This window comes from Metarhizium album (genome assembly GCF_000804445.1).
Source record: "Metarhizium album ARSEF 1941 chromosome Unknown scaffold_29, whole genome shotgun sequence".
NCBI classification, from domain to species: domain Eukaryota; kingdom Fungi; phylum Ascomycota; class Sordariomycetes; order Hypocreales; family Clavicipitaceae; genus Metarhizium; species Metarhizium album.
The window spans coordinates 26,653-38,939 of record NW_024467603.1 but is presented as its reverse complement, the minus strand read 5'-3'; the positions used below and the strand labels follow the sequence as shown (position 1 = coordinate 38,939).

Sequence of the window (12,287 nt, the reverse complement as noted above, 5' to 3'; positions counted from 1 at the left end):
CCTTTTTCCCATTCACAACCAAAATGGTCAAAGCCAGCGCGCCTGCGGTCAGCGCCGGCCCGGGCATCTACAGCGCTACGTACAGCGGCGTAAGAACCACCTATCCTTTGGCAAATCCATCATCTTCGCCTTCACTTTCCACACACGCGGGCAGCCTACTGCTTTGGTTTCTTTTGTCGAGCAACTCGACCAAGACGAATGTCTCACGGCCCCTCAAGGGATGGGCTGTTCGGCTTTCAAATTTCTCATACGCATGCTGTCAAAATCCTCTGACTAATTGTCTTCTCAGATTCCCGTCTATGAATTCCAATTCGGAGCCGACCTAATGGAGCATGTTATGCGACGAAGGCATGATGATTGGATCAATGCAACTCATATATTAAAGGCTGCTGGCTTTGATAAGCCAGCCCGTACCAGAATCTTGGAACGAGACGTACAAAAGGATATTCATGAAAAGATTCAAGGAGGATACGGCAAATATCAAGGTTGGCCATGCAAGGCTCGCCAGTCATACTTTTTATATAATTCTCCCTTGGCTGACGAAGCAAATCAGGAACTTGGATTCCCCTCGACTCTGGCGAGGCCCTCGCTCAACGCCACAGCATTTACGACCGACTGCGACCCATATTCGAATTCGTCCCTGGAAATGAGAGTCCTCCGCCAGCACCCAGACATGCAACCAAACCAAAAGCATCCAGGGCCAAGCCGGTCCCGCCTCCGCCTCCAAAATGGGGTGCGGGTAAGTTTCACAGCTTCCATATGATGCAGCGTTCCATCTCACGCATGATACAGGCGCTGTAATGGCACGTCACGAAGAATTTGACAGTGGAGACATGATGATGGGCGAGGACGACACGCCGGACAACTTGACCGTGGCGTCGGCATCTTACATGGCAGACGACGACCATTTCGACATGTCCCACATGTCAACGGGTCACAGAAAACGAAAGAGGGAGGAGCACATGCAAGACCTCACGGAACAGCAACATGCGGTATACGGGGACGAGTTGCTGGACTACTTTTTGCTCTCTAGAAATGAGCAGCCCGCCGTCAAACCCGACCCCCCGCCAAACTTCCAACCGGACTGGCTCATCGACGCCGAAAACCACACTGCTCTGCACTGGGCGTCTGCCATGGGTGATGTCGACGTCATCAAGCAGCTGAAGCGGTTCAACTCAAACATCGCAGTAAAGAACATACGCGGAGAAACTCCGTTCATGCGCTCTGTCAACTTTACCAACTGCTACGAAAAACAATCATTTCCTGCAGTGCTGAGGGAGCTGTTCGAAACGGTAGACTCCAGAGACAACTCTGGCTGCACAGTCATTCATCACGCTGCCGTGATGAAGAATGGCAGAGTCTTCAGCCCCTCTTGTTCACGGTACTACTTGGATCTCATCCTGAACAAACTGCAAGAAAACGTGGATCCCTCCACCTTCCAACAGATGCTAGACGTGCAAGACAATGAGGGCAACACGGCACTCCACCTCGCTGCTCAGAGAAACGCTCGCAAGTGCATCCGCGCGCTCCTTGGTCGGAATGCATCAACAGACATTGCCAACAACGAGGGCATCCGAGCCGAGGACCTGATTATGGAACTCAATGCCGCTAAGAAGGAACGTGGACCGCAACGATCGTCTTCGCCATTTGCGCCCGACTCACAGAGGCACGCCTCGTTCCGAGACGCTTTTGCCGACAGCAAGAAGAAGCCGCCGATATCCTTCCAGTCAGCGGCCGCGACCACAGTGCAATCACGAATTGCGCCGCTGCTCATGGAAAAGTTTCAAGACTTGGCCAAGAGCTACGATGAAGAATGGCACGAAAAGGACGTCGCGGAAACGGAAGCAAGGCGCATCCTGGCAAACACGCAGGCGGACCTGCACTCGACGCACCAGCAAATTGCCGAGCTCGAGGCCCAACTCGAGACGGACGACGAGGCAGCCAAGATGATGGGGGAGGCCAACAGATGCAAACATCAGGTGTTGTCTCTGATAACGCACCAGAACAGACTCCACGTTCACCAAGCGGTGGAAGGCGACATGAACAGGGCCAATGGCGACAATGGCGAAAACGACTCGTACGACGAGAGGCTGTCCCTCGCGCGTCAGCTCAACTCACTAATCAGCGAGCTGCGGCAGGCAGAAAGCGACTATGTAGACGCTCTGAGCATGGTGGGGACAGGAGACAAGATTGAAAAGTACAGGAGACTGCTCAAGAGATGTCTGGATCAGAAGGACGGCGAGATCCTCGATTCGAACCTGGACAGCCTGATTGAAATGATGGAGGAAGAGAGGGAGGTGAATGATGTGGACGGCGCGGCAGCATCGGCAGGCGACCCCATGGACTTTGGCGTTGGCGGCGTATAGCGTACGGCAAGACCAGGGCAGGGGCAGCTTCATGATGTATTTTTCGGCGGCAGCATGTCTTTGTGATATCCTGGGTGCCTGCCGGTCGAGACGGGGCACGCAAAGTGATGAAGTGATGATGCGGCGCAAGCTTGTTTGTCATGGCAGCGGCGTGTTGGTGGTATTCTCGGGCTGTATTTTTTTTCCCTTTCTTTTGTCCGGCAGCGGGCGTCGTGGGATGAATTTTACGACTTGAGGGTCCTCTTTTTTTTTTTTTCTTCTCTGGTTCCCCTCTCTAATCTCGGGTGTTTATGGACTGATGGCACGATGCGCAGAATAGGTGGTGCAGAGCACACAGCATTACATGCAGCATATCGGGAGCGCAGGGTCCATACCTAAGTACCTAAACGACCTTGCGTACTTAAGTAGGTACCTGGGTACGGAGTACGCAAAGTAGAAATGCGATGGCTCGATGTGGGCGCAGCTTACGTGCATGTGGCGCCTGCCGAGGTGGTGCTTGTCTTGACTCTTGACGTCGGGTCGCGTGATGCCGTGATGCCAGCGCCGCGCTGCATCGTCGGGGAGGTGGCCGCGATTGTCAGCCCTCGATGACGACCAAGGCTGCGAGGGAGTCTATGCCGGCGGGCGGATGGATGGACGTTTTAGGTGTGCCCTGCTTTGCCTCTATTTTGCTCTTCCTTACTGTGCGTGTGCGTGTGCGTGTGTGTGTGCGGTGTGTGTCTTGGTCATATTCTCGTCCGGATGCCGACAACACGAAGCTGTGACCAGCATGTCGATCCTGTCTGGACTCTGGAGGCGGCTGGACAGCTGGGCAGCTGGGCAGCTGGCCGGGGCGGGGCGGGGCGGGGCCATTTGCCAGCTCGGGGGTGGTGAGCCAAAATTGCCGTTTTCGACCGTTTGAGCTTCGTCCCGGGGTGTCGACCTGCATGGCGGCGTCGTCAGGTGAGTCTCCCTCGGGTCTTGAGTATCGTGGCGGAGAAGGGGGGAGATGGAGGGCGAAAGGTGGATTGTTTCTGCGGAGAGCCGCTGGGGGGGGGTGTTTTTTTTTTCCAATCTCATTTTCTAGTTTTTCCTGGGGACGAAAAAGGGCGGCGTTTATCTTCAGTCAATGCTGTGAGTGTGAGGCTGGCTGAGAGAGAGACAACGACGGGACTGCGTCGGCTGGCGGGCGGGGGCTGCGGCGGGAAGAGGCGTGTTTGATTGGGCAAGCTAGCAAAGGGGGAGGCTCTGCGAACCGGCGGACGGGCCCGGAGGCTCTTCCGAGGGCCTTGCCTTGTTGGCCGCGTGGGAAAGCACAAGGGACGTTGGGTCGGACGGATGCGGCGGCGACGGTGGTGGCAACGCGCGTAGTGAAAGCGTCGGCCGAGGATAAGAGTCTCAACATTGGCATTGTGCTCCGTGCATCGATAACACTATTGCGTGACCGCGAGAGAAATACGGCCCCCCATTCCAAACATTTTTACATTTTACATTCCGATGGGGTCGACGGTGTGGCCGGTATCAATGGTGTCGGCGGCGTCGACGTGAGCGGCCTGACCCTGCGTCACATGCGTAGTCACGCCACCCAAAGCTTGATGCTGTGGCACCACCGACCGCCGCTGCTTGGGTACAATCGAGCGCACAAGGCAGCTTGTGGTGGGGTTGTGCACAGGACAGCAAACTCGTCGTTGTTTCCAGCAGCAGTTTGTGACTTGTGTTGATGGGAGATGTTGTCAGAAAATGAAGGACTTTTCTCGTCCCATATGCTCTCTGCAAAATCATCTCTTATTGGCTCTAGCTGCCCTTGCCATGTCACTCCTGGCTAAACTTTCAGGGTCTGGATTGTACATGCGTGGCCGACTCAGCTGCCATGAGTTGGATCGTTGCCCAAGCAAAACCCAAATCGGTCAGATCAGTGGGGACAGTCGGGCAGCGGACAAGGGAGCGGCGGTCCGCCGGTACGGGTGTGCACAAGTACTCCGTACATTCTCCGTACTCGGTGCGGGAGTGCTGAGGCAGACGTTCTAGAAGACGGAGAGTCGTGCTTCAGCTGGTCAGGGTTGGTGGCTGGCGTGGCTGGCGTGGCTGGCCAGACACATGCATGGGTCGCCGATCGGCCAGTAGGACTTGAGTGCCGTAGAACGCCCAAAGTACCTACGTACGTACTTGGTGACTCCCAACTGGGACCCTCTGGTCGAAGCCCTGCGCGTGATTCGCTACCGGCGCCAGGGACTGCGGGTATCGTCCCCACCCGCCGGCACCTGCAGCCACATGCAGTGGCAGTGGCAGCTTCAACGGCTGTTGCTATTGGGGCTACCAAAATTGCTATTGGGGCTACTATCGCCCCACCACCATCCAAATTCGGTCTAGTGGCTAGCTTCCCACACCCCTACATACATTTTCACATACACCCACATGGTTGCAGCCGCCCTCAATTAAATGTAAAAGTAGTCAATTGATATTAGTGAATTTTTCAACAGCGCCGGCACGGGCGGGCTCCAATTCGCTCAAAAACGCGATTTCCGGTGTTTTCGTTCAATGTGTTCACTTTCCGGCCCGTCAATTATTCCGGGGCTGTTGTGGCTGCTGCCTCAGCTCCCAAGGGGTCATCCATCGAAGCTGCTGCTGCCCTTCCGGCTGCATTTGAGGGATAATTTCCTCAATATCTGGCTCAATCGCCTGTCCCTCAATTGATCTACCTTAGCTGTTATTCACATAGTTATCCGATCGCTGCGTAGACAGGATGTCGAGTCTTCGGCGGCGTTGTTGACTTGCGGCTCGCTCTGCGAGGTCTGCTTGTGTTGCAGATTGACGGATGCTTGGATTGACTCGGCGGCGGCGGCGGCGACTTTGAGAGCTTGGTTGAGGCAATTAAGTAAGCTGTTAACTGTTATTTTGATCTATATTTTAGTGTTTTTAGCGATGTTGTGTTGTTGCAAGAAGGCTGCCTCATGCGGCAGCTGCAGCTGCAGCATGTGACGTTTTTTTTTTTGTTGTGCGCTGCTATTTTCGTGATAATCGCTGCGTTGCCAGGGCGTTGTATGTGAAAATGTATGGAGGGGTGTGGCATCTAAGGGTGTAGGTCTGAAATCTAGGTGGGGCGGTAGCCCCAATAGCAATTTTGGTAGCCCCAATAGCAATAGCCGCTTCAACAACACAGCTCCAACAACTCTTTGTGCGATCCACCGCTTGACGGCGAGAGGCAGAAGACGGGAAAAAAAGGACAGAAAGAAATAAAGAAAGAAAGAAAGAAAGACAAACAAAGCAGGGACCCGCGTTACGATGGGCCGAGACTGAGGTTCAGCAGTGACAGCTCAGATCGCCGCTTGTTTAAGAGGGGGTCAACGGAGCTGCGCTTGGTTCATAGAGCAAGAGCTAGCTACTCTGTGCTTCCCTACCTGCCTGGGTGCCTAAGTGCTTAAGTAGGGAGGTAGACACCCGGTGGTAGCAGGAATGGTGACAAGTAACTTACTCCGTAGACAAGATCGGAAGCAAGTCATTGGCAGTCCCACCTTCCGTCAATATAACAAACCCGGACATGTCCGCGGCCACATGATCCCGGCGAGTCAATCGGCAGGCGTGAACCACGCACTCCGCACCGTGGGCTCCTTCCGCCTGCAGAACATTGGCCGGCTCGCACGTCACAGGAAGGTGCGATGCACAGGCACGTAGCCTTCATTATCGCGTCGGCACTCTTGGTTGTACCAAAGGACCACGACGATGCAAAAAAAAAAAAAAAAAAAAAAAAAAAAAACCCTTGCTCTGGCATCACGCACTGCAAACTGCCACCCCTCCATTGCGGCAGAATGGCCAACTGCCGCTCCCCCACCTTGTGTCGTCCTCCAAACTCCTCTCTCCGTGGCCTAGAAGCGAAAAGACTACGGCTTTATCCGGCCGAACCGCAGACACCGCCACACTGCACATCGGAGATGTATCGGGATGCCAGGTCGGTGGTTGGATAACCTGGCCGCGACGTGTTGACCAGGTACGGAGTGGTTTGGTTATTGCTACCACCATCATTCTTGCCATCATTGTTAGCCCGGATCAACCCAACTTCGGCAGATGCCCCAGGTTTCACCGCATACCCGTCGCATGCCATCAACGCACCAGCACCAGGTCGGTCAACTTTAAAAAGACCAAAAGAAAGAACAAAAACCGCCAGACTCCGCCGGATGCCTTCTGCCCGTCTGCCGGCTGCAGGCTGCGGGCTGCAGCACGCTTTTCCCAGCCAGCCAACTTGGTACTTCGTACCATGTAGGCATGTACATACGTGCATTCTCGCCGAACCCCACCGCACCCGCATTCGACGCATGGTTCGACCGCGTGCGCCTTGGCTTGATCCGACCCAGCTGAAACCACGACAATCTGTGCCAGGCCCGCGAAAAGGGGCCACGGGTGATGATGAGTGATGCGACAACAGGCAGGCAGGCAGGACAGCGTTCCCAACCACAGACTCTTCACTGTGCTCGGTACATGGACGTCCGTTCCTTTGCACACGCCCCGTTCTTCCCCGACACGGCTTCGCAGACATCAGCTCCTTTGGCAACAAACAAAACACTGTGCTGTGCTGTGCTGTGCTGTGCTGTGCGCAGCGTCGCCCTCCCTCGTGCGAAGACGCAGCTTGTTTGGCCTCTTGATTCCATCTGAAAAAAGATGTGCCGCCAGCCTCGACTAGAATAAGCCAAGTCCTGTCAGTTGTTGTGGTCATGGCCCGGCACGACGGGCCTGCTCAAGCAAGGACCGAGACAGGGGACACTGTGCTCCCTGGCTCTGCAACAAGACCATTTCAGCTGGGAGCTTGCGACAATCGCCTGACACGCCTAAACAATCATTTCCGGAGAGCCAGGAGTCCGACAGACAATCTCCAGCAATCGCAGCTGCTACGGTAGAGCTTGGAGCTCGGGCAGGCGCTGCGACAGCATTGAACCCGGCCCAGCCGAGTCGGGCAAGCCAATTTTGTCATTAGCCTTTTGGTGCGACGCCCGCTGAAAGGCCAGGGTATAGGGCTCCGTAACCCGATGGCTATCGGCTTGGCTTGGCTGGTCTCGTCTCGTCTCCATGCTCCATCCAGTACTGCTCCCTACAGAGTGCGAGGGTGGCGGGCCCGGAATGGCCTTGACAGAATTCATGTCGCGCTTTTTCTGCCTTTTGCGCGCTGGACCTGCTGCAGTCGCCGGGGTCTTGGTTTGCTGCTCCTCACGAACCAAACCAATCCAACCTTGATCCACAAGCCACTTGGCCGTTATTTCCTGGCTCGTGCGAAAACACATGCGTGCGTACGCACAGCGCCCGGCACAGAGAACATCGGCCTGCGGAAACGTGCATGCTGCCATCTTGCAGAGGGGTCAACGGCTACTACACTGTCAAGTGGACTTTGATGAGACGACAAATCACGCCGGCCGGTGCGCGAAATGCAGTCATGCCTCATACCGGACAGCCGGAGTCTGTTTTGCTTGGGCTTGGGTGCCTGAAGGGATCAAGGCCAAGCACAAGCGCAAGCAGGTGCCAGGGCGTGCGCCCATCAACCCGCACCCGTCACCCTCGGCTCCAACACGAGAGAGCTAAAAATTCCCCTAGGGTCGAGCTTGTGTTGGACGGCGTTGCCATTCAGAGCTGAACGATGTGGCATCCGCGGCCTGGCCTTGACACGCTACCACTTTTATCGCCTTCTCCCAAGTGGGTTCAGAGCAAACTACCGAGTGCCAGGACTAGCGTCATGGGCTTGGAGGGCCATGGCCCATGACATAAAAGGTTCTACGCCCCAAACATGCGCTGCTTCTTGGCGGAGCGGCTTTTTTTCAGAGTGATTTTCTTTCCGCAGATCCTTTTTGGGTTTCCTTGGGTTTTGAGATCCAAAGGCACATTTATATTTCACGCCAAGCCGAGTAAACGAGCTCCTCGTTGCGGACTGCTGGGCCATCTTGACAGGAATACGACGATACTTTACTTGCTCTCGCATCCATTCCCACGTCCAATTCAGCTTGCGGCCCACAGTGGACTGTATCGATTTGAGACGGCAACTTTGTTCAACGCTCACCGAGTACATTGCATCTTGGTCTGCAAGCCCATCCAAGGAAAACCTTGACATCACCTTGTAGCAACTGGCCGCTTTTCCCGAGGAAGGAACAGGAAAATATATGACGACAAAAATAAAAAAAGGTAGCGCCGAACACTGAGAGACAGTGCTGGACTGCTGGTACACAACAAAGAAAGTGTTGCCGCCCGGCTCCTTTGACAAACACCACGAGGTGTTCGGCGCGCGTCGAGGCTCAAGCGAGGACGAGATCCAATCGTCGCGCATCAGTAGGGATTCGACAGCAGCAGCCCGCTTGCACCTCTCACATGCTGCAACGCCCCCAATTCTCTGTCAATCCCCATCATTTCCCCGATCGCAGGGTTGACGACAACCGCCCGTCTGACGTGACCAGAATCCAAGTCCGCGTGGTGGACGTTATCCGGGACCCCCTGCGCTGACGACGCCAACCTTCGCCACGCACGAGACTCTGGCGGCAGCCATGCCAGCAACACTGTTGACCAATCGTGAGACAACCCCGGCCAGCGGTTCTCTGACCATGGCCGACTACTTGAAGGCGCAGCAACCCACCTTGGACAAGATTCGGACCGGTCTTGCCATCTTTGCCGTCTTTACCATTGTCCGTTTCGTGTTGCAGCATTCGTATGCGCTGGCACGACGGAGGAGAAGACTGCCGCCGCAATCTGCCAGCCGAGACGTCTCACCTGCGCCAGCTCACTTGCAGTATTCTCGTCGCCAAGCCTGGCACCTCAATGAAAAGGCCACCACCGACAACATGAAGGGCGAGCACTCTGTGACCAGAGACGGTCGTGGCACGGCTACACAGACCAAGCTCACCACCGTTGACCCAAACCGGTCCCCTGAAGCTGAGGCGCTCGCCAAACAATTCATCTCGAGGCTGCCCCCTGCGCCACCACTAACACCACCTCAGCTGAGTTCGGCCGTCTTCACCATTGCCCCGGGCCGACCTCATGCTGTGGACAGTTTCATGCGCCAGCCCAACCCGGATTACATGAGCTCGACCTCCTCGGTTGTACCACAATCTGATGCAGCAGATGCGCCAACTACGCCTCGACGACGATCTTATCAAAGAACTCTGCCCATTGGGATTCCCACCCCACAGCAATCCTTCGAGGCTGCCGTGGACTCGGCAAACCCCCCCTTGTCGCCCAGCTCCTATCCGCCGACGAGCCCGCTTCTGCCGCCACCTCCCCCAGGCGCCGCCGAGGCTTTCGGTGACGGCCAGGCCCAGCGCCCGGTGAAGATCCAGGGCGAGATTATTTCAGTCCTGGACAATGAGGGCACGGGGTGGACTCGGCATACCCGTGTCTACGGTGGCGGTGTCTGCCTGGCATGCGCTGCCTCTGGAGGCGACGATGCTGGTGGTTTCTATGGAGCGACAGTCACGCCCGAGGAGATGCGGCAGGGTGCCTATACCCGAAGAAGCAGCAGCGTCTTTGTTCAGTCTTGAAGAAATGTTTGAAAAAAAATGTTCCTTTTCAGAACCGACTTGCAATGCGAGTCTGACGGCCAGTTTTCACGACGTCGATGACGACAGCACGTTTTCTGCAGAGGGGCTCTTTTTTCTAGGTGTTCCACGTTCAGGGCAATCTTTGGCCTTTATGAATACGTTTCGAAGTCGAAAGTATTTTGTATCACGGCTGGGCAAAAAAAAATTAGCTTGTCTAGGCTCGACAAAGAACGTTTGCGTCTTTGTCGGGCCGTTTTTTCGGGTGGTATTTTCAGGAGCAAGATTCCATACTATTTTTTTTCTTCCAACGATTCAGAGAGCATGGAAAGACGGGGGAAAAGATGCGGGCCGGACATTAAGAGAGGGACAGGGACGACTTGATACCATCTTGGGGCGCTGGAATTGCGTGCGCAATGGGAGGAAGCCTGTAGATGTTCCTTCCCCTTGCAACATGCCATGATAATGACCGACATGACTATTTCCGAGACTACGCCCTGTTTCCCCCCCTTTCTTTGGCCGTCATGTTGTTCCAAGTGCCTACATCACGTCGAGGCGCGGTGCGTGACGCTCAGCCGCTGTCGGGAAGAACTGCCTGCCTGCCCTGCGAAGGATTTGGGCGCGACTCGTCGTGTCCCCCCGTCAGAGTCAACCGGGCAGACCTCTTGCCCGTGTCCCTTCCAGGCGTCATCACGTGTCCTTGTATAGGTAACCAGGTCACACGTGGGCGTTGATGTGCCGCTGCGCTGCAGGCAGTCGAGGGTCTTCGACCACAAGGAAGGGAGGGACTGGGTACATATCCCGGGGGGCTGGCCGAGTCGGACGGGGCCGAAAGGGCTGGGCCAGCCCGGTTGCCCGGTGTGTTTGGTTCCATTGTGACGGGTTGGCGAAAAGAAGCATTAGGCGTCAGGCATCAGGCGTCAGGCATCGGGCGTTGAGGCGGAGGCGGGACCGGGGGGAAGGGAAGGCGGCGAGGCATAGCGTTCTGACGTGAGGGAGAGGGATGAGCAGGGTGATACTGGCACGCCAACGGCTTCAGGCTTCAAGCGTCCGTTCTCGTACTGCCTTCACGGGGCGGCAGGGCCACGAAATGCAAACGCCCGCCATTGCAGCGGTGCTCGTCCGCGGCGACGAAAACAGTCAGCTGTTCCGTCTGACGCGACGCAGGGTCCGACGGCGTCTCGGGGAGCTCCATCTCGGTCGGGTCCGACGAGTCGCCATGGGAGTTTGGCTGAAGCTGGGCTTGTCGTGTCGGTACGCCCGACATTCTGGCGGGCAAAAGCTGGCGGAACGAGTCAAGACGGCATATATGTCAGTTTGCGGGTGCGAGAGTCTCTTGGACGGACTCGGCTCTACGTAGATGGCGCGGGAAAGCCGGCTCACAGCGCACCATCCAGCAGCGGAGCGGAAACACGGAAACACGGAAGTTCCACCATGATATTCAAGCACTGCCTGGGCGTGCTAGCGCCGTCAGAGGAGGCTTACGAACGCCATCTACACGTCCGTCCAGGACGGACGGCGTCAACGGTTCCGCAGGTTCTCGACACAACAGGACTCCAGCCCCATTCTGCGCAGACTCGGACGGCTCGCCCGCTATCCGGTCAGACTCGATGCCAGCGTTGCGTTTCAGAACGACATGCCTCGTTCAGGGGCTCGTGTCCGCCGACCCGGAGTCTCACGGCATCGCCATCACTCATCATTGGCTGCGTCGGCGCTTGAAGCAGTTAGTCATGGTCATCTACTGGGAGGAAGGGGGGAGAAGGGTCCTGTTCCGGCTCAGTGGTGACTTGGCGCGGAGTACCGTTCCTTGGTCGCTCTTGTTCCGCCATTTATCTTGAAGGCTTTGGAAGATGATGTGTTAGTCAAGGGAGAAGACGGGTGAGATGAGAGGGTAGCTGAGGACGTCTGACCTGTAGGGTCGGGCGGGGTATTCCGTGGTACAGGGAAAAGAGCGTCAAGGAGCAATTCGTGGTCGCTACTGGATCATGGCCGGCGGACAGTCTCGAGATGTGACGATTCATGTGAAGTCGCAGTTGGTTATCTACCCTATAGATCAATGCCAGGCTTGACAAATCCAAGCCTCAACGTGCGAATTCCTGCCGGGGTTGGCCAAGTATACTGGGATGAAATTTGAATGGACTTTCCAAGAGAGAATCTGTCGTGCCGGAATGCCGACTTTCAGCTGGCCCATCATGGCTTTGATTCATCCGTGCTTCCACGACGATATCCGTCTTGAAAACCACCCAGCTAGCTGTGTGATTGGACCTGCTCGTTGGACATGCAGACTGCTCTTTAGCCCAACCCCCGGAACCACTTAGGCAAGTACATGGGCGTGTCAAAAGTAGTCATGCACCTGTGACTACAGAGTCACTCCAAGTACTGTATGCGACATACACAGTCTTTGGCGGCGAAGAGACGAACCACAGTCTGGCGTTGGCGG

At 56.0% G+C, this 12,287-nt stretch overlaps 3 protein-coding genes across 3 annotated transcripts; 2 read left to right on the top strand and 1 right to left on the bottom strand.

Moving 5' to 3' along the window:
• Positions 1-23: 23 nt before the first annotated feature.
• Positions 24-2,366, top strand: MAM_07240 (ANK-repeat protein MBP1; the record flags this gene model as incomplete). Its single annotated transcript, XM_040826038.1, has 4 exons — positions 24-89; positions 290-485; positions 554-739; positions 793-2,366. The coding sequence occupies 4 exons, from the start codon at positions 24-26 to the stop codon at positions 2,364-2,366; spliced, it is 2,022 nt and encodes a 673-aa protein (XP_040675887.1).
• Positions 2,367-8,860: 6,494 nt separating this feature from the next.
• MAM_07239 (uncharacterized protein) lies at positions 8,861-9,850 on the top strand (the record flags this gene model as incomplete). The annotated part of the gene is made up of 1 exon (XM_040826037.1): positions 8,861-9,850. One exon carries the CDS (start codon positions 8,861-8,863, stop codon positions 9,848-9,850), a length of 990 nt encoding a protein of 329 aa, XP_040675886.1.
• A 917-nt stretch (positions 9,851-10,767) lies between these two features.
• On the bottom strand, positions 10,768-11,114 carry MAM_07238 (uncharacterized protein; the record flags this gene model as incomplete). Its single annotated transcript, XM_040826036.1, has 2 exons — positions 10,768-10,832; positions 10,910-11,114. The coding sequence occupies 2 exons, from the start codon at positions 11,112-11,114 to the stop codon at positions 10,768-10,770; spliced, it is 270 nt and encodes an 89-aa protein (XP_040675885.1).
• Positions 11,115-12,287: the final 1,173 nt, after the last annotated feature.